The sequence below is a fragment of the Scleropages formosus genome, chromosome 20, assembly GCF_900964775.1.
Source record: "Scleropages formosus chromosome 20, fSclFor1.1, whole genome shotgun sequence".
Lineage (NCBI taxonomy): Eukaryota > Metazoa > Chordata > Actinopteri > Osteoglossiformes > Osteoglossidae > Scleropages > Scleropages formosus.
The window spans coordinates 18775908-18801890 of record NC_041825.1 but is presented as its reverse complement, the minus strand read 5'-3'; the positions used below and the strand labels follow the sequence as shown (position 1 = coordinate 18801890).

At 42.8% G+C, this 25983-nt stretch overlaps 1 protein-coding gene across 1 annotated transcript; it reads left to right on the top strand.

Annotated features, from left to right (window-relative positions):
* The first annotated feature begins 706 nt into the window (after nt 1-706).
* LOC108940147 (inactive rhomboid protein 2-like) lies at nt 707-25770 on the top strand. Its single transcript, XM_018762097.1, has 19 exons — nt 707-1163; nt 6638-6740; nt 11142-11305; nt 12049-12182; nt 12395-12575; nt 13660-13872; nt 13965-14093; nt 14434-14561; nt 14651-14863; nt 15052-15163; nt 16170-16244; nt 16394-16555; nt 16888-16973; nt 17081-17144; nt 17334-17428; nt 17542-17617; nt 17826-17926; nt 18115-18268; nt 23998-25770. Exons 3-19 carry the CDS (start codon nt 11168-11170, stop codon nt 24415-24417), a joined length of 2481 nt encoding a protein of 826 aa, XP_018617613.1. The 5' UTR covers nt 707-1163; nt 6638-6740; nt 11142-11167; the 3' UTR covers nt 24418-25770.
* Nucleotides 25771-25983: the final 213 nt, after the last annotated feature.

Below are 25983 nucleotides of genomic sequence, written 5' to 3'. Positions count from 1 at the left end.
ACGCAAATTACGGCCAGTACAGTATTACGTGCAGTGGCCAATCGCGCAATTTCCACTAGGTGGCGCTAAAAGACATGAAACTTGCGCTACAGTTACAACTTAAATTGGGCTTATTGTAACAGTAATTGTTTTCCTATTTAACATGAAACAAAAACAGTACGGTACCCCGGTCAAGTTAGTGTCATCAGCTCTGATTGTTCCAGGAGGAATTTACTTTGAGCATTAAAATGAAAAGTAGCTGTACTAAAAGGGCAGTATTGAAGTAACGCACGAGCCCGAATTACAATATTAAGAAATGTATGAAACCAGGGGATATACACAACTACTGGGAATTATACAAGTATATCAGCAGCAGACGTGCCCTGTGATGGGCGTTTAGAAACTCGTGGAACCCCGTCCTCCCCCATTGAGGCTCTCACTCACTGCAGGGGATGCGCCCATGACTCTGTGTCCAGCTTCATCCCTGGGCTGGGAACGACTGAGCACTGCATGGACACCCAGGTCTTTCACACATTTCATTCACGCCTTTTCGGTCATTTTCAGCAGCTGTTTTAGTGTAGGGCTGCGGTTGTTCGCAGTCTGAGTCTGGAGCGTAATGAGAAGGTGGCGTGGGACGGGAGGCCAGTCCATCGCAGGGCAATCAGAGAGCGAGAGAGAGAGACGCGAAACGGGCAATTTTGACTTTCGTTTAACGAAACTACTGGTCTCGACTGAGAGAGAAGACCCACGCAAACTGTTCACAGACTTGAACGGGACTCGAACCCGCAGCGCAGCCACCATTCAGCTGTTTGTTGGCTCGATGCGGTACTATTGCTACGCCAGTTTCCACCGGTCAAGCAGCGTCTCATCGGAGCGACTCCAGCGCCCCTCCCTGAATGGGACCTCCTCCTAGAACCTTCAGCGCTGCTTTCTGCTCATTTATGGACTCCGCTGCCCTTCTTCCCGGACCGGGACTCCCCGAATCTCCCCACTGAGCGGTTCGCGGAGACGCGCGCGCTGCCCAGGTGCGTCGGAGTAAACTCCTCCTCCTCCTCCAGCTGCAGTAGGAAGTGGAACATGTTGAACGGCCGCGGACTCTCAGCTCGACTCCACCCGGCTCGGCTTCACCACCAGCGTGTGCTTTCTACGAGATGTACTTGCGATAAACAAGGGAAGCGCGGTCTGTGAGTATTTTTCCTACCTTCTTTTGGTGAATTGAAGTTGAACTCAGTGGCCGCGTGACAGAAGAACGCGCTCACTCGGGTGACTTCCTCGCACCAGTGTTAACCACACCAGCCAGGTCCGCAGTTCCCAGGGAAAATAACAACTGTTATGTACTTTAAAGCCCGAGTGTGTTGTTTGGATTAATACAGCTGCCCGCGGAGGCCGTTGTAAGAATGGCGCGTAACTTGTTTTTTTTTCTGAGGTCAAAAGTGGAGTATTTGTGTGGAGACGTTCCCGTTTCCTGCATTTGTAACGTTAGCCGAACTTCCGGTGGATCCAGGCTTTCCCTCGTGCCCAGCGAAAAGACGCGGGCTGTGTGGGCTCGTCGCGCGCGTGGCGCGCGTTGCCCGCTCTCTCTCGTGAAAGTGACTGCAGCTCAGCAACCTGTACTGTTAACGCCGACTCGCCTCTGGCGTCTGTCGGAGACTTTCAGCAGCTCTTCTGCTCTCCGTTTCATAAGCAATTTACTTAAAGTAGTTACAACACACACACAGGACATCCATTTTTTAAAAAAAAAAAAAAAATGTTATAGGGTAAACACTGCGGTACATCTTTCACTGAAAGTTTCAGTAGTGATTTGTGAAAAAACTGCAACACCGAGTTCACCCTGTCTCTGTTTCAACTTAAGCTGAAGAGATTTTTTGTGTATTTGTTACTGTTACATATCTGTGTAAAATCCTCACCTATACCGATTCTACCACTATTTACAGCTTAATTTCTGAAAAGTTTCAATCGTTTGTGTCAGCTCAAGTGTCGTGTGACTTTAATTTTATGGAATGATAACAATTATTAATACACTAGCATTGTAGGCCTCTGCCAGGGCTCCCTTTGTTGCACACTGTCCCATTTTGTGATGACCTACAAAACATTTCTTTTGGGTTTTCTTGACTATCAAAACCACATACATCTTTTTACTCTTCTTGGCTGTATATACAATATACAAAGAAAGTATTTTGGCTGTCTCAATGAATACATTCTGGTTATGTTAACGAGTTATATTAGAACAGAATAGATTAACTGTCCATGATTGTACTGTCCTTATGGAAAAGCTATAAATATCTGCTATTAAGTGGATTTAATTAAAATTACTGATAAAAATATAGCTAACTTTTCCCATTAAAATATGACTAATGTATGAAGTGTACTCTGCCCAACATGGTAAATGACTGTACCCTGTGTGGTCATTTGTCATGAAGATGTGGCTCAAAATACTGACTGGACAAAGGGAGGAACACAGTCCTGTGATTGTTACACATAGTTTTCTTTAAGCCTTCATTTTGTCAACAACGAGGATCCTTTTTTTTTGCCCCAGAAATGCTTATTTAGAATTAAAACGGTTTTTACTCGGCTACACTTGCATGTATGCTGTAGCCTACGGGTTAAGCCGTTCAACATCTTATGTCTTGAGATGAAGGTTAAGCTGTAAAAGACTTGAAAATATATTTGGTTGTGTAAGATATGTGTAAGAGCTCTTCTCAGAAATACCGTTCGTATTTGGATGAAGTGCGTTTCCACACGGACACGCAAACATAAGGTAGCATCGAAATTCGTTGTGGGATTCTATCTGCAGGCTGCTGTAATTGTGTATTCATTCATCTTTATTTTTGTATGTCACAAAGTGATGTAAAGTACCTTTTTGCTCTCTCAGTGTTTATTAGTAAGGGGTAATTGTAGATGCTTAACATAGCAGCTCTCAAGTAGAATCGTTGTGTTTCTGTTAACCCGCTGAAACACCTGCAGAGGAAAGGGAGGGAGTTTCTAACACCCACAGCTTATAACGTTTCGTCTTTTGCTTCTCGTCTTTTCAGTTACGAGGAACTAATAAGACTCTTTGTTGATCAAGTTAGACGTTACTTGGGATGTTGCCAGAAATCCCGGCCTTGTTGTCTCACCGAGGGTAATTTCAGCCATGTTATTAGTAGCCATTTTCCTAAATGAATCGGTTTGTTTTTGTGAAACAATGTGATTTATGAAGGTCGAAAATCCTGCAGATCTGGAGAGCCTCCAAGATGATGACACAGCTCTCTGTCTCTAACTCCTCCTTGACCATTTCAGCTCTTTATGGCTACCCCAAACAGGAACTTATAGGTAATAATAGCGGGACTATTTATGAAGTCTTGCTATAGTTACATTAAATAAAATCATACTCGTATCTGTAAGCTTGTGCAAATAATGATATGAATAGCCATATTGAGGTTGATCATGCTTCCCGGAGTGTGCACACATTGACGCAGAACCTTTCCGTCTTTCGCGTTCCAGCTCCCGTGTTCTAACAGGCCCACTGCTTTCTATGGGCTTGCCTCACGTATTTAAACCGTTGAAAATTAAATCTAACATCTGAGAAATGTGCGAGCACCCATTCCTCGTAATGGGTAAATTGCTTTGGTTATACAGATCGACTCTTTACTTCTCATCAAAGTGCTGTGGAATAAAACTAGAATATGAGTTTGTTGAAAAAAATGTTATTTAAAATAAATACAGGGTTTTAGGCTGGTTTTAGGAATGTCATTTTAATGTAGACCTACCCAACTGTACCCTTCAGTTTTTATGTAACTATGATTTTTAGTTCCCTATTCACCAGTAAAACTGAGACTTGACATTTAATTAAGTCATAGCATTAGTACTGGTTCTGGTCAGGAATGACACAGCTGTGGTTTGTCGACTTTAGTTCCCTGAAGCAGCAGGTTTAGACATGTCCTCATCTGCAGCAAGGGCCGATGATTAAATTCAAACTCCCCCATCCCCATGTAGCCATCCTTAGCCGAAGCATCCCAATCAGGTGTCATTTTGGGAAAGAGTTCACTCGCATGAGTTCACTTTATTTTTCTCAGTGGCCATAAGCACTGAGGTCTGAGACAAGTTGTTACAACCACAGTTGTAACTCACCTTGGACTAGGCCAGCTCTGCTTACTCAGTTACTTGTATTTAAAATACAGAGTAGATTTCGGGAATCATGGTTTCTGTTTTTAGTCTGGTGTAATTGTAAAGAAATTCGTTCTTTTGCTGTGTCACGTTTTTGTTCGTCCCTTGTTGTCTTTGAAATGTTCCACCATAATATTTTAATGTTCTCTCCTTAAAACCAACAATGTGACTTTTCCTGTGAAACATTACTAACACCTCTGCTGTCAATCATAATTTTCTCTTTAGCCAGTGAAGCACAGTTGCTTTGAAGAGAGTATTATTACAGTGGGAGCTGGGATTTGAACTGTGCTCCTTCGAGTGCAAGGCATCAGCTCTGGTCATTACTCTGCCAACTGTTCATTGCTGATACTCAGTTCATTGTTGAGTTTTCTCCCACCTTGTTTGACAACCTAGTTCAGTGACGGGTAGGGGAGGTGATGGTGTAATTCTGATGAGAAGATGTGATTTTAAATACGTTTAATACATTGAGAATAATTTTTTTACCCCACATTGTTTGTGCTGAGTGGTATATACTTTTTCCTAAATTGTTCTGAAACAGATTTATTGAGTAGCTCCCTTGTTAATAAGCATGTGGTCTGAAACCAACAGAAATCACATTTTGCCTGTTTCTAACATTTTAATAATAAATGCTTCATCAGAACTGTTAACGCATACGGGTTAAGACACTGGCTCATTTTATGTAAAGACTGTGATGAAATACTGTTTGTCTGAGGTCATTTATTTTGTTTAACTTCTACTGGGAAGTTGCAGCTAGTCTAGCTGTAGAACTGAGTTCTGGAAAGTTCATAGTTTCAAAAATATGCTCATCACACATGTCTTGTAAAGAAGTCTAATGATCAGCAAGGGCGGTGCACATAAGTTCTATTTTTAAGTGCTATATTTTGTTTTGGTGAATTATCTGTTTCGCTTTGCTAAAAAAAGGTTGCACCCAGGGTTGTGTCATGACAAATGTACAGATATGATAGTTATAACAAATGTTTTGAGTACTGATTCTGTGAACTTGTTTGCAATTTATTGTATTGAATTTAATTTTTGAATACTGTGAACACTCACTCATGATTCCCTCCAGACAACAGCAACATGTGACTTGTCCTGAACCGCTTGTCCAAGTCAGGGTTGCAGTGGTATGGCGCCTATCCCAGAAACACGGGCTACAGACTGAATGGCATGCCAGTCCATTGCATGGTACCTACACACATTCTTTCACAGATTATGGGCAGTTTAGTCACCAGTCTTCCACCAGTCTTGCACTGACCTCACCATTTTGCACTGAAGGCCCAGAGAAAAACATCGGGCAATGCCTACGTACGTCTCCACGGCTCGGCACTAAGTGGCTTAATCTTCTCCTCAAACACCACACGACTCGCAGGGTGCCGACATGGCTAAGTCATTGAGGTTATCAAGTGGGAACCTCCCTTCGTTGGTGTTTTTTTGAGTTGAGCTCACGACACCACATGAAGGCTCAACAGTGAAGTCTGTTGTCCCAGACTATCCCCCCCTTCTGCACGCATCGGACACACCATCAGCGCAATTCTGTGCCAAAATAACCCTTGTCGTCTTTTTGTGTGTGACAAAGTATTGACATTTGATTTAGAAGATACTTTTCTCCAGAGTGATGTACATGTAGGAGAATAATGCAAAATAATGCAAAAAAATGCATTACGTCAACAGCAGTAGAGATTTTGATGCAGGTGCATGCTTCTTGAGTACACACAAATACACCATATAAACAAATATACATTACACGAGTAGCTTCATATAGCTTTTTTTAAAAAAATTATTTAAATAGATAAAGCATACGTACACGTTTATCGAGCTCTTAGGAGATCAGGGGAGAGGTGAGTGCAAACAGTGAGAGGTGTGAGACCTTTCTTAAATATATAGAGAGATTCAGCAGTTCTGAATGGAGGGGGTCATTCCACCGCATCGGTGCCAAAACCAAAAATCTCTGTGCTTTTGATTTTGAACTGCTTGTTCGTGGGGCCACCAAGTAAGCAGAGGTGGAGGAGCATAGCAGTCTGGTCGGGGTGTAGCGAGTGATCAGGTTTTGTAGACTCTGAGAGTAGATCTGCTGAAGGTTTTGTAGACCGTAACCAGAGTCTTGAATCTGATGCGGGCAGCTGCAGGAACCCAATGGAGAGAGACGGGGGAGGGAACATGAAAACGCTTCAGCAGGTCAAACACAACTCATGCAGCAGTGTTGCTTTGAGATGTTACTTCTCTTCTTCCTCTGCATTTCACCATTATTTTTTTGTGTACAGTATATATTCAGCTTCAACATGGCACGCTCCTACAGTAACATGCTGCGAGATGCTCTCACTACTTTTCTTTATTACTACTCTATTATTTTTCTGTACTACTGTTTGTTTTTATTCTAAAGCTTGACACTTGATCATAAGGTTTTGTTGTGCTTCATCAGGTGATTTGTGCTGGTTACATTTTTAAATGTATACATTAATTGTGCTATGATGATAATATCACTAATGTGTTTTTAATCTCCATGTCAATGCAGAACTTCAACAGAATGGTTTGGTGATGAAGAAAAGTAAAGTATGGTTCCTCCTTTGATAATCCCTGACCGCAGCTGACAGCCTGTGAAGCAACACAGTTCGCTGGTAAGGGTTCGTAAGCACAACAGCCGCGGAAATAAAATTTGAGAGAGGTGGAAATTTTCCGTGTGTTGGCGGCACAAAACAAGGGCCAACTTCCACTTTCTGTTTTTCATGTTACATCTAATTCATTGGCTCAGCGGTTCTTGGACAAGAAGAAAGAAACTTTTTATGTGCTTTGTAATTCCTGTGAATTCCTGGGTTGATTTTTTTTTTTTTTTTTTTTTTTTTTTTAAGAAGAAAAAAAAAAAAAAGGGCTGCATTTGTATTGTAAATGGCCATTACAGGTGGTGTGATGCTTGGGGCTCTATCTGTAGTCCAAGACTTACTGGACTGTTTGTTTATTCAAATGACTGAACTTCCATATTGAGCTTTGAGAGCAGCAGAATGTCAGTCTGAATGGAGCTGCCAAAACTGGCAATGTTGCTGGAAACGAGAGAAGTGTGACTTCCAGAGCTCAGCAAATGGCTACATCCTGGCAGGAGGGCTGGGCTCTTCCTTTGCTGCCTTATCACACTGCCGGTGCATGTCGGCTTGTGCAGTGAAACCGGACCGCCTCTGCCATAACTGTGGTTGAACGGCGGATTATGTTACCGCTAAAGGCACTATTTGACGTTGTGTAAGCACACCTGCATTTCTCCTTTGAGACATCATGGTTGCAGATGTTGCCTGTGTGTGCTCAGCTTAGCTGCTCGCCAGTCAACTTCCATTTGGGCGTTTTCTGTAGACACTCACTGGGCCAGTGAGCGTGTCATTCGTGGTATGTCCTTGTTCAATGACTGAAGTCGTTACCTAAATGGCAAGTTGCTTTATGTGTTGCGGGTGTAAGTCGGTGACAAATTGGATCCGGTGACCCGTTGAAAAGCGCCTCTGAAGCTTGACGGATGCCTAGACTATTTACCTTTTGTCACTGATAGACACCTCAATGGGTCACAGGGTGGCAGCAAATAACCAGGGTAGAGATCACCATTCCACACTCATGATGGAATACTGGTAGCCAGGTCAAAAAAAATAAAGCGTGTTGATCATTACAGTGAAAGATAGATTGCTGGTGTTTCCAAAGGAGAAATGAGTTGTCATTTCCTTGTTTTTTCAAGGAACACCCCCCTAAACCATCATGGTATTTCTTTGGGCTGGATGTAATGTCCATGTGACAACATTGTCACATTGTTCTGGACAGATGTTTTTGTCATTTCACAAAGTAAGAACAGGTTGAGCATGCTTGTTCTTTTGATGATACTGCTTTTTATTTGGCTTCTGTCATCATGCACTCTCAGTACAGATGAACGGTTGTTTAACTTCTGTGTTATGTAAGACAGGAAAAGTAATACAGTAGCTCCTTGGAAAGTTCACATGCTGAAGATGTTTTGGAACACACCGCTGAATCCTCTGGAAATTTCTTGAGCTGTTCCAGTAATCCCCTTGGATTTGTGTGTATATGGCAGGAAAGCTGTCACACCAACAATCTTCTGCCCACATACCAGTCTAAAATAGGGCTGCAAGCAGATTTCCCCAGTTGCTCCATCCTGTCTTCTTAATTATTAAGAAATATTTCCAGTGGCCATTTGAAGCACTTATGTTTGTTCACCTTTTTAATTTAATCGAGTAACCACAAAAACGGTTTCTAGCAAAATTAACTCACAGCCGTAAGTAGCAGCACAGAATGCAAATGCGTATCATCAAGAGGTCACCTTTACATGCGTTAGAGGACCAGAGGACCATCTGTGCTTAAGGCATGTTTTCTGGAGTCACCTGTTCCTGGGGGTCATCAAGGTGCTATAAGCGCAATTCAGTCTTGTCGAGTTGTGCCCTTCAGGATCTACGAAAGTATTGGAACAGGTTGTGGTTAGGAAGGCTCTTTGGCTCTTAACGAATGTAGTTTTGAAGACTCCATTAGGCCCTGATCTCTTTAAAGGCTGTGAAAATCTATTGCATATGGAGTCCCTCTGGAGCATATGGGCGTGCTCATTTTTTTCCACCGAAGAGATTGACTTTGACTCTGCGGGTGTCATATTTCCCTGGATTTGCCATTTCTGATGCCTCTATTTCTGAAGCTGTCAGAGAGGCTTCTCATTGATCTGTGGTAGCTTCAGCAGCAGCCTGAGAAGCCTGGTAACAGACGGCTGGCCAGCGAGGGCAGTGTGGCTCGGACGGCGCCGTCTTCATTTTTTTTTTTTTTTTTTCCCGCTACGGCTAATTTCTTGAACTTGCAAATGGGTAACTTGTGTGAATCTTTATTTTTGTCGTAACTGCTGTGCGGCTGCTAAGGTAAGCTGTACCCATTTTGTAGTTCTCTGACCTTTGGGTAAAGGAGATATATTTATTTAAGCAAAGGTCGTTTTTTTCAACACAACACTTTTTAGTTTTATCAACGAAATTTAGTTCCATCTGCTCAGTGCTCATAGTGAAGCTCTGAACTTTTGTAGTTATTTTGCACGCTTGCATTTGCTGACGGTTACAGTTTGTTGGCTTTGGATCCGAAGATTGCCAGTCTGAATCTCACCTACTGCTGCAGTACCCTTGAGCAAGGTATTTACCCTAGATTGTTTTAATACCCATTTATACAGCTGGATAGCTGTAAGTACTTTCACGCTGTTATTCCCTTTGGAGAAAAGCATCAGCTGAATGGGTAAATGTACATAATCACTGTAGTCTACAGTATGGTATGAGTGGCATCAGATGAGTACAGTATAGCGGTGGAACCACTGCCTGTGTTTGTCTTATGGACACCTGGGTTCTGAGCATCACTGAGCCAATTTCATTTGAAAAGTGAGGAATAAGCTCAGTTACTTCTGTCCACACGGAAGTTTTAGTTTCCAGAAAGCATACTTGTCACATCCAAGTGGTTGAGAGGGCATGGGTTTCTTGAACATATTTGCTGTTTTTATCCCACTCCACACAGTGGGACGTGATGTAGTATAGAGGGGGATTAACTAGGTTTAAATCTGCTTTTCTGGGAATAAGAGGAGTGAGTTTGATTCAGCTGGGTCTTTCCATATGAATTTGATCACTGCTTTACTGAGTCACTTGATTGAAAATACAGAACAATGAAATACCTATCTACACACTTGTGATATTTTATTGTTTGTTTATGGGGTAGATTTTGGTCTGGTGTCAGAAGAAATTTTTACAATTTTTATAGAACTAGATTAGTTCCCATTGAGTCGACACCAACTGCTAGTTCATGCCTTTTTTCTTTTTTTAACACTGGTTGCACCTGAGAATATTTGTTTAGCAGATCTCTTACTAGGGGTACAGACTTTCATGTCTTTGTTGCTGAATCCTACAAGTTCTTTCACTTGATCACGTGATTCCTGAAATGTGCAAAAATGGGAATAACCACCAGTATCTGCCTTGGGCACAGACACTGGGTGGAATAGCTCTCCAGTACAATGGGAGAATACAGCTGTCAAATGCTCCTTGGATGTTCTGTAGGTGTGCTCCTGTTGCAATGTGTTCATGCCTTACATCCTGATGAGCGTGACGTGATTTTCAAGAGCACGATGCATCGTGTCCTTGTCAGTCGTATCAGTGTCAGCGTGTCAAGATGTGGATGTGTGACACACATCAACATGCATGCTTGTATTTTTATCCATTTCTGTGCATACAGGTCTGTGAATTGTCTTCCTTGTGACACTGTTGTGATTTTGAGCTTTGTGACGTGGTTGTTTAAGAAGTGGTCAAGGTTTGAAATTGCTCTCCTTCAGCGTCTTTGCAGTTTGATTTGATTTAAGGTTTTGTGTAGTAAATGGTACAGTAGGAGGAAGTTGTGATGGAAAACTGGTGCATATAGTGGGACACGACAGATGCCCTTCTCTTGTGACACTCTATAGGTCTTGGCATGGGAGATTTGATCATGAGAGGCAGTCAATGCAGAGGTTGTGTAATGAACATTGATGCTGCAAATGTTTGAAGATGCAAAAAGTTTCCAGCTTTTTTTTAAATGGAATTTCTTATGTATTAAAATTTTTTATTTAAATCCCTATACAGTATTTGGTGCTTTTGTATGACCTGTTGACTGAATAACTCAAGGTACTACAGTATTATTTAGGTTTCATTGTCCCCCCTCCCCCCCCTTTTTTCTTTTTTAATACAACTGAAAGTGGCCAAAACATGATCAATGTGTGCATGTACTTACAGGATAAACTGGTGAAAGGTCAAGGCTCAATAGCAGTTGGCGGAGATGATGGATTGTTTAATTTTTAGTTTTAATGTAGCCTGCAGTTAAGAAATGATAGTCTTGCAGACTAGTTTTATTTAGGCTGAGGTTTTTTCCAGTGTGATTGTATTTGACAAGGAATCCATATGTACATGATGTGGAACTCTAGAAGTTACACATAATTAGCCATGATGGGGGGCTTTTGTTCTGGTCACTGTGTAACATTCCCTAATGTGTCTGTCACTCAGCCCCCATCAGCATACAGCCCACCGGGATGGCATCACCGGAAGAGGAATCCTTGCAACGCAGCGGGAGCTTGTCCAACAGCCGTCTGCAGAGCAAGAAGCCACCTAGCCTGGTGATCACTATCCCACCTCCTGATGTTCCTGACACAGCTGACTCTGTAAGCCAGGTGAGCAACCACCTCTTGTCATCTGCTTCCTGGCAGGTGGGAGTCTCATACCTGACACTTGGGAATATACTTAGGACTTCAGGAATATACTGCTCCTTTGCACCTAGGTTTTGTTTGACATCACAGAGGTCATTAAACCAGAACATGCCGCCCTGTTGACTGCCTGTCTCAGGCACATGTCTCAACTAAGAAATTAAGTGACAGTTTAACTGAAATTGTGTGCCCACTATGCACAAAGCTGTCTGGTGTCACTGAACGGTTGATTACTGCTGTGACCCTGTTGTGCATGGTCTCTCCACATGGATGAGCTTGACTGACAGGCCAAACATACTGGTATAAACCTAGAGTATAAACGTATATGGTATTATTTTTTTTTTTTTTTTTTTTTTTTTTTTTTTTTATTTTAATTCTTTAACGCAATAATCCTTATTTTGGCTAATGTGTACCTACATTTATGTTGAAGAACCAGTTTGATTGCTTGTGGCTATTTTTATTGAAGCTATTTCAGTGTAGTCTTAATTGAAATCGACACATGCTTGAAAGGTTAAATTTGCCACCTAAATAATAAAAGAATGACAACAAGTGAAAAGTAAAGATTTGTTCTTTGGAGAACATGAACTCAGGTCACATAGGTGCTTTCATTTGTTGTGGTAAGCCAGGCACAATGGTGACCTCTGTCTAACTGTTGGTTTGGCTCCTGTCTTTGTGTGTTTGTGTGTCTTACTTGTGTGGTATGTATCCAGCCCCTCAATGTCCCTTCTGAACCAAACATGGCTGTGCATCCGTTCAGAGAAGCACTGTCAGAAGCTGACATGACAGCAGGAGGGAGGAGGGCCAATTACCAGCGTCAGACCTCCTTGTCCCAGAGCATCCGCAGGTGAGGAATCTGCCACATTCCGACCGTGCACTTTCCCACAATGCATTCATACCTGCCAAACACAAACTCTAACAAATAGGGCAGCAAAGATCTTGGATGGGATCTTGCAGAAAATGAGCTGTAGCATGCTGGTGTACTGTTAAATGAGTTGCACGTGTGCAGTATGACTGCCTGTTGATGTGTCCTTTGTGTTCTTCGTGGGACGCACACAGGAGCACAGCACAGTGGTTTGGGGTGGGCAGTGACTGCGAGAGCAAGCACTTACAGTGGCAAAGAAAGAGCCTGCGCCACTTCAGCCAGCGCTACGGCAAACTGAAGCCACAATACCGGGAGCACGAGGCGCCAAGCTGGGACCAGGGCCAGGAGTCACCTGCCGCGTACAGGATGCCCAGGGTACCCATACTTCATGTGTTGGTTTCTGCTAATCTCACCATGTTTTCATGTGCAAAATGCTTGTGGCCGAAATGGAGGTGCTATTGTCCTCTCTGATCCTGAGAAGCTCCTGTCCTTGTTGCATGGTACAGTCTTACGTTAGTATTTCACACACCTAGGCCTCGTGGGCCACGGGGTGCGCAACTTTCCCACTTGCAGTTTACTGACTTATAACCACATAAATGAGAGAAATTGAGGGGGGAAAAAAATAGTGAATAAGGTTCATTGAGTTACTCAGGTAAAATGAAAAGCTGCAGACACTGCAGGCCATCAGGACAATGGTTAAGAAACATTAGGAGGTTGGTTCCAGGAAGGAATGTCTTTTCAGATGGTATTCTTGAAACACCTTTAAAATGTTTCCAGTGGAGAAACGTCAATAAGGAAGATTAGAAGGAGGCTAAGATCTAGGTGTTGTATTTCAGCTTTCCACACCAGTGCTATAATGGCTTGAAAGTAGACTGGCGAGTAAAATGTTGCGTAAAGTACCAGGAAGGCCCTACTGTTGTACCCTTGAGAAACTGTTCAAGCAGTAAGCTGTTCAGAATGGAAGAATCTGTGAAATATAAAGAATTTACAGTTAAAAATTAAGCACATAGACATAGTAGAATAGTTTTCTGGTGGAGTGAGGAGAGGAGGAGGCAGCAGTACTATTTTGAGGGGGGATGGTTCCCCTCCCATCATAAATAATGCAGCTTGATGGAGTGACTGCAGAAGCAACAAGGCTCTCTTAGGTTTGCCTGCTTCTGTGGTCTTGAGCTGCAGCCTCAGTGATGCTCACCTGCTTGCAGTGCAAGTTTCTCAGGTAAGGTTTTACTGTGGCAGAATTGTTAGTCTCTGTTGCCATATGCTACCTACTTTGTCATTTATTAATCTGCTTCTCTTGCCTTATATAGGAACTGTCTTGTAACTGTCATGAAAGAAGCATTTGTCTTAATGTTACTGTTGGAGACTTTTCTTAAAATAAGTAATTTCAGCCCTTGTTTGTTGGTATGGCAGTTAGCTTATTGTTCTGCTTCTGATGTGGCTGCTTCCATCTCCCTCCCAGATAGTGGACCCTCTTGCACGGGGTCGAGCCTTCCGGTGTCCAGATGAGACGGACCGACCCCGGACACCCCACACGGCCCATCCTCCACTCACCCCCGGCATGAGCTCCTTGTGCTCCTTCTCTAGCCAGCGGTCTGGGTACACACGCCTGCCACGCAGGAAGAGAGAGTCGGTGGCCCGAATGAGCATACGGGCTGCCTCTAACCTGCTGAAGGTCAGGTCCCATCGGCAAAACCTGCAAAAAGGCATGTTCACAGCGCACGTTCACCCGAGAGCCCTGTTTAACAGTTAAACTCATCCCTACAGGGCCGCCCTGGGCCTGCAGGCTCCCAGACTGGACGCAGCTTCCTCCGGCGTAGTTTTGCCCGGCCCAGCTGGCTTGAGGAGGACACGGTGGACACGGCGGACACCTCTGACTCTGTGTTCTTCAGCAAGGCAGGAGTTTGTTCCTCCCTCCTTTCTTGTATTTGTTGGTGCCTGACAGGTAGTCTTAATCTCTGCCACTGCTGCACAAGGAGGGTGTTACTTGAGTGGGATAATTAAGAGTAAATGTCAGATTGCTATTTTTATCCGGCACCCTGTATGTACTGACACCGTGAGCAGATAAATCTTTGCTGCTAAAATAATTGGCTGGCTGCAGGAGCATCAGACTGTGGAGACAGGAATAGATTGGAATTTTTTAGTCTGTCGTGGAGGACACTGAGTGCATCACTTGAGTTAACCTTGCTTTCTGTCGTCTGCCTCTCTCTTGCTGTTCTCCTGTTGTTGATGGCAGGTTGATGCTCATGAAGAGATGTACTCAATGGCTGACGATGTGTTTGAGTCACCTCCCCTGTCAGCTAACTACGCCTCACACTACCCACCCCATTTTGGGGACATGCCAGTAGTGGAGGATCGACACTTGTGAGTTGCCTGCGTAAAAAGGGGACCCTGTGCCAGCTACTCTGTGACTCTGCATGCTGATCCTATATCTCTGCCCTTCTTCTGAGCAGAAAGGATGACCCAAAGGCCCTGGCAGCAGCAGCAGGAGCAGAACCTTTTCCTCACCGGGGTCGCCGTATAGCCTCACGTGTCAAGCACTTTGCATTCGACAAACAAAAGCGGCAGTATGGAATGGGCGTGGTAGGGAAGTGGTTGAACCGGCACTACCGTCGCAGCATCAGCAGCCAGGTGCAGAAGCAGCTGGATGACTTTCACAGCCACAGGTGAGTGCACTGGAGGGGTCATTAAGCAACTTAAGAAACCCTGCTTCTGCATAGCAACAGTGGAAAAATGCACATTGTCTGCATAAGTGTATGTTTTTTAAGAGATTAAGATCTTAAAAGTTGAACTTTGAATTTCAGCATGTCTCAATATTACAAGTGTTCTTAAACTCTTTTCCTTACGTGAATAGGCCTTACTTTACCTACTGGATCACATTTGTGCACATTGTCATCACCCTCCTGGCTATTTGCACATACGGCTTTGCCCCCGTCGGCTTTTCTCAGCACTCCACCTCGGAGCTTGTGAGTATCTGAATTTTAGTTGTGGCGTTTCGATTGAGTTGCAGTGGGAATCATGTGCCTCTGTTGAATAGACTGCAGTCCAGATTGTCTCCAGGCGCAGGCGTATTAGTGGCTCAAGGAATGGTGCCAGTGTTACTCAAAACAGACATGAGCCACAGCTTAGCTCTGTACATACAGGTGGCATGGTGGCACAGCGAGTAGCGCTGCTGTCTCACAGCACCTGGGTTGTGCTAGAGGATGTGGATTTGATCCCTGCTCAGTCTGTTTGGAGTTTGCATGTTCTCCTCGTGTCTGCGTGGGTTTCCTCCCACAGTCCAAAGACATGCTGTTCAGGTTCACCCATAGTGTGTGAGTGACAGAGAGTGTGTGTTGAATTTGAATTGAAGACTTTGTCATTGTACTACTGTGCAATACAATGATGTATGGATGAGTGACCCATTGTAAGCAGTGTATCTAGCAGTGTAAGTCACTTTGGTGAATAAGGTGTGTGGGCTGATAACACTGCATAATGTTAATTGGAAGTTGCTTTGGAGAAAAGGGTCTGCTAAATAAATAAATGTAAATGTAGGTGAGTGCAGCACCTCCCATATACTTCATTTTACTCCTACATATGCAGAATCCACATCTGGTTCATCCCAGGTTCCCTAAGGCATTCCTCAAGGAACCTCATAGGGGCCAGATTGTGTTGGGTTGCCTCTAAACTTGTCAACTAGTACTGTGCTTATAAAACAGACTTGTCTGTTACGCTCATGTTTTTTGTTCCAATTTTTCCCCCACAATAAAAAGGCATGTATTTTTGCAAAAGCTATGCTGTACTAAATGTACTATCAACAGGAAGTGGCTGTTAGTAATGGGGTGTTTTATGCTAGTGAGTCCCTGTTTGTTTTTTATGTGCTTATTGTACTTGTATGTGTATAAACCAGTAAGTTACTTTGTATACAAGCTGCTGCTAAATGAATGACCAGTGTTTCTCGTCCTGTTTGATCCTGGCTTTGGTCCTTCTCAGGTGCTGAGAAATAAGGGTGTTTATGAAAGTGTCAAGTACATCCAGCAGGAGAACTTTTGGATTGGACCCAGTTCAGTGAGTGGAAGCTACGGGCTTGGAATTCACTCCGTGTGGCTTTTTCTGACATTCTTAAATTGTCAGATAGCTTTAATTTAGAGGTAGTTTTAACAAGTGTGCTGTAATTGACTGTGGTTGTAGGCACTATCTCTTCTGCTTTCTTCTAGGAAGATCTGATCCACCTGGGGGCAAAGTTCTCCCCTTGTATCCGACAAGATGAGCAGATTGCCAAACTCATTCAGATGGCTAAGGAACAGGAGCGGGAGTCTGGCTGCTGTGTGCAGAATGACAACTCTGGCTGTGTGCAGACGCAGCAAGCAGACTGCTCGGTACAGAAATGCCCACACAAAGCATAGCTATAATGCTTCTCCATGGCGGCTTGAGGTTCTTCCTAATGTTTTATATATGATACACGGAGCATATGGATAAGTTTGATCCCATTGACTGAAAGCATCTTGGTCAAGTTCAGGGCCGCACACTAGATTTCACGTATGCCCTTCCTAGCATGATGCTAATAGGGATAAGTTTGACTAGAGTAGTGATCTCTACATTAAGGAAATTTTGAATAGTATATTGATTGTATTGTTCCTGTAAGAGTACACTGTGAGAGCAATGTTTTTGTGTGTGTAAAGGCCTGTTGTCTCCCTGTGTTGGCGTCTAGGAGACATTGGCCACCTTTATAAAATGGACTGCAGAGAAGGTGGACATAATAAGGTCATCTGGCGCTGTCTGTCATCAGGACCCTAGGTGCAATGCCTTTCTCGGCCAGGGTTTTTAAAAGGGTCTGGGGTACACTATGGCGTCTGCTGTTGCATACACACATGTGCTGTTTGTCTCCCTCACTGTGGACTCAGAACCTGTGAAGAGCCTGCCTCAGCAGCACCCCACGTCTGGCCTGATGACATCACCAAGTGGCCGGTGAGTTCCTAGGAAGAGGGAACGATGTGTCCTGTCAGCCTACTGAGGCAATGTGAAATACCAGAGACACAAGAACATTCCATCATCTAATAACCCTAGAAGGACCTGGTTTTCACTATGCTGCCAGCCCACGGGAGTTTGGGAAAGCTGTCTCAGTGTAACATTTGTTGTGGCCCTCCCTGCTTTCAGATTTGCACCTTTCCAAGCACATGGAACCACACAGGCTTCAGGCATATGGACTGTAGCATCAAGGGCAGACCCTGCTGCATTGGAACCAAGGGCAGGTAAGATGGTGGTGGTAAAGTACTGAAATTCAGTTAATGTATATAAATATAAAATCACAGATGTATAGGAATCTTCTGTCTTTTTTTTTTTTTTTTTTTTTTGCTCTCCACAGGTGTGAGATCACAACACGAGAATACTGTTCCTTCATGCATGGCTACTTCCATGAGGAGGCCACACTCTGCTCACAGGTGACTCCTTCCGTTCTTTTTCTGGACTCGGTTTCGCTGCAACAGGCTGCCACACCAGCGTCCTGGGCTGGTCAAGTGCCGCGGCTGTGCAGATTAACTCGGAAGAGACCGTGAGACTTGAATTGTTGAGTTGCACAGTGAATTAGGAAGTCCTGCGTGGAAGAGAATTCAAATGATTAATTTTGCTTTCTTGCCGTTATGTTGACAGGTCCACTGCTTAGATGATATATGTGGCCTCCTGCCATTCCTAAACCCTGAAGTGCCTGACCAGTTTTATAGACTGTGGCTTTCCTTGTTTCTGCATGCTGGGTGAGTTTGCACCCCTGTGGTTGTCCATAATGCAGCTCCATGTAGCAGAATGACCCTGTCAAATTCTGCAATGATGCATGGTGCCTAGGAAGATCCTCTGTCTCTGTGATTTATGATCAGGGCGTTTTTCCACGGTTCTGGAGGGCAGTGTGTTCTAGCAGCTCAACGAATGTGCTCTGTCCCTGCAGCCTGCTGCACTGCCTGGTGTCTGTGGTGTTCCAGATGACAGTGCTGAGGGACCTGGAGAAGTTGGCTGGCTGGCTGCGCATCTCCATCATCTATATTCTGAGTGGCATTACAGGGAATCTGGCCAGTGCCCTCTTCCTGCCCTACAGAGCAGAGGTAGAATTTATGCCTGTGCTGCCACCTGCCACCTTCTGTCTAATGCTGTCACCCTGCCCCTGAATGTCTGTCCATTGCTTTCACCATCTCACTCTAAAGTGAGATTTACATTGCTGCCAGTAGTGTATTAGTTAAAATGGATTTGTGGCCTTCAAGTCGGCAAGTCCAAATTCCATGTAGAATAAGTAATTAGCCTTATTATTGCCTTTTGTTCAGTATTTGCAGCAGTATGTATCCAGCTACAAAAAATGTTATTCAGAATCAAGAAAGATGTTGTGTTCAAACTGTTATGATGACTGATGGTCTGCTCTTGCACATGGTGATAACTGAAAGCAAACACGGGCTGGCACAAAGTGTATGCTACTCAGATTGGAAGCTGGTGAGAGGGGGGAGAGTATGCCCCTCTTTTACTGGCTACCCGGTAAACAGCTTAGGTGTTCACTGGAAGAGCTTTGTTGGATTACTGACCGTGACCCCGTCTGAGCGGTAAATGGTTCCCCCTCACTGTTCACCCCGGTTGACCTTTTTCTTGCCCCACACAGTGATTTTGACGTTTATTCCCACAAGTTCGAGACACTGAAGCGGAGGCGTGTACACCCAGGCTTCATGTTACAATAATCAGGCGCCTATGTGGGTTAAAAAAAAAAAAATAAAGTAGATGTGACCATTTTCTCTTCACTTCTGTATACTATGTGTGACTACTCTGTGGAAATAAGCCAAAGCTGTTTGGGGACTGAATGCTCCCAAAGGAATTTCCAATGTGCATTGTTTATAACCGGTAGACATCTCCTCACCGCAGCTGCCGATGGACGTGTGTGCAGAACAGTAATGTGTGTCTGATGTCATAGTCTTTTCATTAATCTATTTGTTGTAAAATCATTGCAAGAATATTTACCATGTATGTTAGCTCACCTTTTGAGCTCTCTCCATCTCTTCGTTTCTTCATTCTCTTTGTCAACATACTGATTTATCAACACATTATCTGAACACTATATATTATAGGAGCAGGCGGCTGCATTGTTAAGTTGCTTTGGAGAAAAGTTCCAGCTCGGTGAATCATGACATATCATAATCAACACTTAATCTATAATAATGTTGAGTCTCTCTTGTAATTGTAAAGTGCAGCTTCCTCCAGCTTATTTTTAAGTGTTACAATGGTTCATTAAATCAAAATAATGTGATGGCAAGATGAATGCACAGACTTGTAAAGCTTTCGCTGCCTCACCGTCAAGTGGTTCCACAGTGTATGGGAATTTGCTGGTGTTCTCTGTATTGTCCTGAGCAAGAGGCATTCAGGAAAAACAGCTGAGGCATTTTCTGACTTGTAAAAGAGGTACCAATTCAATGCAGACCGTGCACCAGCAGGAAGTGTATCCGCAGTAATGCTGCGGAATGCGTTGCTTTATCGCAAAGTAAGGTGTAGGTATCTGATGAGGAGTATGGTTGGGGGGGGGGGACTCCTTGCCTCTTCCAGCCATGAAATGATGGGTGCGGGGCTTGACCAGTGTGCTGGCTTAGTTTTTATTAATAACACAAGTATTTAGACTGTGTATTAGCTTGTTGGATCTTTTGCTTAATATAAAAGGAAGCTCCATTACACATTACCCCCTTCCTGAATGCTGCTTGCCCGCTCTGTGTGTGCTCCCTAGTAGGGCAAGCGAGCAGTTGTGCTTCTATGTGTGTTATCTGGTCAACACCGTGCCGGCAACTGGGAAGTGAATAATGCAGCTAAGCCAGGAATTTATCTTGTATCTGTTGATGTGCTGATGGAATGTTGGGGTAATCCTCTTGAAGGGTGGATTAATTGTGTCTGCAGAGCTGCTAAAAACATTCACCCGCTGATACAGCAGTGACTAATTTCAGAGCACCACAAGTGAAGCCCAAGTGTCAGGCTTGAGGACTCATGTCTCTCTGCTTCTTTTTTTTTTTTACCATTTTTTAAACAAAAAAAACCTGATAATTCTAATTAGTTTGCGTCAGCTGTCTCTAAGCAACAACTCTCATTACTAACGTGACATTTACAGTATGTTTAGTTATTAGTTTCAAAGCTATTTACATCCATTTGTACACCTTTTCTCCCCCCCTACTGTTCTTGTCAGACAAAGATTGAGATTTTTCAGTGAGTGTCAAGTTGCATTGCATTTTACTTAAGTGTCTTGCAACCATTGCTCAAATTCTGACCATAGTAAACCAACAAAAAGGTAAACGTGTTGTATAGCTCCAGGGAATGAAGTTGCACGCAAATAGTGACAACACCAGTATGTATTTCAGTGCAAAGAACATACGGATAAATGCTGAATTATTATAGCAATAGGTGTGTGTGTCTCATAAAAGAACCCACACAAATGTGGATGTTTTTGGCAGTGGTATTGAAATCCCATATTTATAATTTGCTGCAGTCCATAATATAAACAATTGTTTTCCATTTCATTGTGTGGAAATGATGGTTTTCATGGATATATTTTGCTAAATTGAAAGCAAGAAGTCAGAAAATGGGGAGTAGTTTGTAGGCAATTCCTCAACATTTTAGACAGCGAAAGGTAGGTACTGGTAAGGCTTAGTAAGACATAGCCTCTGGCGTAGAGGTTCTAAGTTGAAATCCTGTGTCTTGCTGTCGGACCCTTGATTAGATATTTTCCCCTGATCGATTGTTGTTCCACACAGTTAAAGGGATGCGTGGAAACATTAGCCAATAGACTGACAGTTGTGTGCATGTTTGTATACATATTGTTGGCATTGTGCTACCTGCTCCTGAAATCATCACTATTACGAGGTGTGCTGAAGAAATAACTACATTTGATTTACTAATATAGTCCTAAAAATATATTGAGAAATTATGCAGCTTAGCCCACAAAACCCTTACTTATTGTAATTGATTTAATCTAAATACTTAATATTTTTATTTAAAAGGGATTTTCAGTATCAGTGTAATCATTAACAATAGTCCCATGGCTCTTTTTTGGGTTTTTTTTTTTTTTTTTTTTAAATTTTATTCATAAGTCATAAATTGGTCATGAGGTATTCATGAACTGTGCTCCTGACTATCGCTCTTATGCTTCCTATAAAGATATTGCCTATCTGATAGAGATAATGAAGCACACTTTTTTTTTTTTTTGACCTGGGTCAGAGTTGTATACCTTTCTTCAGTTGATGATTTAAGTGCAAAAATGTTTTTCTGTTTTGCAGACACTTGAGCTGAATCATCCCTAGAGCATGTGCTCTTTTAGAGTTGATTTGGAACTGTATAGGGTGCTTTGCAAGTTCAGTCTTATTGAGGACATAAGTTTATTCATTTTTATGCTGATTATTAGACTGTAATTTGACAAACATTTTTATAGTGAACATTCATATTGGATATATGTTCAATGATGCCTCAGTTGAGATAGCACTTCCTAGATTGTGCATCGCTCTTTCCTTCTTAATGCTTCATACTTCAAACAGTTGTAGAGAGCCGGCTGCTTCTGAAGAGTGGAAGAGCGCATTCAAAGCTCAACTTTCGGCAGTTATCAGGTGTAGTAAGTGCATGTGAACCAAGTGTAAGCAGAGCTGTCCCCCCCCCGCTTCTCTCCTGTCCTTGTGGAAGATTACTTCCTCTCAGATTAGCCATCTGTGCATGTGGCCAACACTAAACCTGACGTCAGTCTAATCATGCCGGTTTGCGTGGAGCGCTCAGTGATACCAGAACTTCAGTTCTGTCATTCTACCACCTATGATGGAAGACGGGCTAGCTTCTCTTACTTGTGTTCCTATTGACAAGTCCTACTGAACCACAAGTGTGTGGCCTTGACTTCTGTTTTTTCTTTTTAAACTCAAAATCACTTGATCATAATTTTAACATGAGGATATTCAGAAATAAGTGGAATTGAGCTATTCATCTTCTGATTACTGGAATAAATCTCGAAGTCAACTTTGTCATTTTCATAATATGTTTGACACATACATAGCAGTGAAAATAGCGTTTCTCCTGGACCGCAGTGCAAACAGAGGACAACATATACTATTACTGCTGTACAATCCTAAAATACTAGTAGCACAAACTGGACAATGTTTTGTTTTAAACTAATTTGTGAAATCAAAGTTTTTTACAATTTACAGCACAATTCATTGACTTTGACCAAATTAATATACTATATACCGTATTTCTCCTAATTATCGCGCCCGGCGCGTCGCATATTACGGGCAGGGCGGGTCTATTTGAGGCTTGATTGTGCAAATTATGAAGTTTGCCTAATTCTCCCTAGCACGTGGTAACCATGCGGCCTGAGTGACGTCATTTTGTAAACGCGGGTTAAATATGCAAAAAGTCATACACAGCTGCTTTTAAGTCGAAGGTTATTGCAGTTGCTGAAGAAAAAGGAAAACATTTCGCCGCAAAGCTTTCAATGTTCACCATCGACGAGTGGAAGATTGGTGCCAGAACAAGACACGATTACAAAACGCATCTAAATCTGAGAAGAGAAAGTCAGGGGCTGGTCGGCCCGTCAGATATGAAGATATTGAAACTGCTCTGATAAACTGGTTTGAGGAACGACCAATGACATGTGGGGTTCGAGTCACCGACGTTGACAGCAACGAACATAGGTGTCCGCATTGATTGTTTTTTTTATTTATTTTTTGGCCAGACAGCTTGAAATCCATTGTAGTTGTTTTAAAAAAAAAAAAAAAACTGCTTTCTCTAAATTATGCTTTAATTATTTTTCATTTTCAAGAAGCTAAAGTTTTACGTATATGTGCACAAGGATCAACATAATCAGCAGAAAAATATTAGCCGCGCCCTGGCTTATCGGGTGGGGGCGCTACTATTAGAGCGGGAGCGTCAAATAGGAGAAATACGGTATATTACAGGAGTCTGGTATCCTGCATCAAAATAGAGAAATCACAGCTTGCAAGTAATCAGTTTAAATTATGAAGCAAATTGCCCATAATTTTTGGGTGATAGTGTCTGTAGACTCCCATCAGTTCCACAGCAGCAGACCGCTCTTCCACAGCACTAACAAAACTGGCAGGTGCCATGCACCATCAAGTCCTTTTTTATAGAAAGAAGGGAAGATGTTACATAATTCCCTTCCTCCTTGTACATGCTCTTTATTGTCTTACATTCAGATCTCTCACATTTTTCGCATTGTGCACTTTCGGTGACAATCACGGTGCATACCGTTTACGCAGAGGGGTCATCTGACACAGAAGAGACTCAATAGTTTCCTTACTACTGATTTCTGTTCTGGTCCTTGCACTAATGTTTTAGTGTCATTATTTATGTTGAAGGTTGGAGCTCTTCTTTGAGATGGACTGGTTGTACCTGTATTTTTGCTATAGATGACATGTTAGGGGGCAGCAGGTTGTGTAGTGACTAGAGCTGCTGCTTTTTTTTGACTTGATGATCACAGATTTGAATCCCACTTCCTGCTGCATTATCCTTGAGCAAGCTACTTACCCTGACTTGCTGCAGTAAAAACTTCCCTGCTCTATCATTGGATGAATAATTTTCACTACCTCATCATTGTAGGCCACTTTGGAGAAAAGTGTCTGCTAAATTTAAATGTATTGTGTAATGCGTATTGTAGCCATATTTCATCTCTGTCCTTATAAATTACCAATAATTTTTCAGATTAGTATCATGAAAGTTTTCCTTTCTGAAGGATATCTGAGTACAGTTTGATACTATAAAGCAGACATTTGTCCTAAGAGTGAACATGACATGTAACATCTGACCCTTTTGTGTGCTGCAGGTGGGACCAGCTGGCTCCCAATTTGGACTTCTGGCCTGCCTGTTTGTGGAACTCTTCCAAGGCTGGCAGGTGCTGGAGAAACCATGGAAGGCCTTCCTGAAACTTCTTTGCATCGTGCTGTTTCTCTTCCTGTGTGGCCTGCTGCCATGGATCGACAACATCGCCCACATCTTCGGCTTCCTCAGCGGCCTGCTGTTGTCCTTTGCTTTCCTGCCCTACATCACTTTCGGCATATTTGACAAGTACCGTAAGCGTGTGCTCATCCTCCTCTCACTGCTGGTGTATGTGGGCTTGATCTCCTCACTGTTGGTCTGGTTCTACGTTTATCCCATCCACTGGCACTGGCTGGAGCACCTCACCTGTCTGCCTTTCACCAACAAGTTCTGTGAGAAGTACGACATTGACCATGTTGTACACTAGTATTGAGCTACTTGACCGTGACCTCCAACACCACAATGTGCCCTTCTCTGAAATGGAATCCTCTGAGAGGAAATGGCCAAAAAATAAACTGCATAATTGCATTGGGCTGGGCAACCTATTAAATATTTACGCTATGATTTGAAAATGTGGGATGACTTATAGTAATCACTGTATAGTGTTCAACATGGAACGTTACTTCCTGGAATTGCAAAAGGGACCTTCAGGATGTGGCCTGCTCATACATAGAATACGGCTATGCTTTATGCCAGTAGTTCCAAAGACTTCTTAAAAATTACAACTTTGACCAAACTTTTTTTTTTTTTTTCCTTCATCGTAATGTCCTGCCAACACTGAGCTTTTGACTGTTTTAACACTACATGCAATATAGTCATTACTGTCTCATTTTATCACATTGGTTTCCAGTCATTTGTTACAAAATTAGTTGGTGAATTGTGGTAAGATCTAATTTTGTTGGGGTAACTTGGGGCTTTGTGAAACTTTTTTTCCTTGACTAATTTATGTGTTCTGTTTTGTCTTATGGCTGTAGCGTTATGACAGCCTAGTCCAGTAACTTATAGAAGTGCTAGATCACAACAGCCAAGCAAGGGCATGGTGCAGTTCGATGCTTTTAGGGATGCATGTAGGGATGGCTTAGAGCTAGAGTGTCCGGTCCTGCTCCCGGGGGGTGCCAAACCTGAAGGATTTTGCTTCTCAATCAGTTATTCAGTGTTTCAAAGAGCCTCTTGCTCTGTAGAATCGTCTGTGATAAAGTAGGGGTGAAACAAGAATCCTGCAGGATGACCTCAAGGACTACAGAAATAATAATGTTGGTAAATCCTTTCAGGCTCTGCGTCACTTCAGGTTAGAGTTAACAACATACTATGCGAGTCATTTGTAGCCAAATTTAAGCCATGTTAATATGCAGTAGTCCTGTTCCATGTGTCCTGACCATTGTATTTTTAAACTGTGATCATAGGTTTTTTTAAAGGAGACGTGAGCCAAGTTCAGGTCAGCTATCTATCCGACGGACTCTTTCATTCGTCAAACTGTGTGTATAGGGGTTGTGTTATAACTACAATTTAAGTGACTGAAATAGTCTGCCCCAGTCCAATGCGCTGTCCATAGAGGTGGGTAGAATGTTAAAAGTCCACTTCCTGCTGCGTGTTGGGATTAGAACTCATCAACCTGTAGGTACTTAAGGCTGAAAAAGGATGACTGGGGAATGGATTAAACCCTAATTGAGGAGCACCAACTGGTGGGAGGCTCTGCTTAGTCATTTTATTTACACAGTAAGCCACTTTTGCAGTGTTGGATAGCTATGGTTGGCCCTTTCCAATTTTTCCACTGGGATGCCAGAATTGTTTTTTGCATTTTATAGCCCCTTAATATATTGACTAGAAGTAAACACTATTGTCCGTGTTGAACAATTCAGAAATGCCGAAATAAGAATTCACCCTGTGCCTTTTAAAGTTTTGTGGTGAAATGACCAATTATGCTGTGGTATCAATTAGGAGTAATATTGGTACAATTAAAACTGTACCAATACATTATTTATTTAAAGGGAAT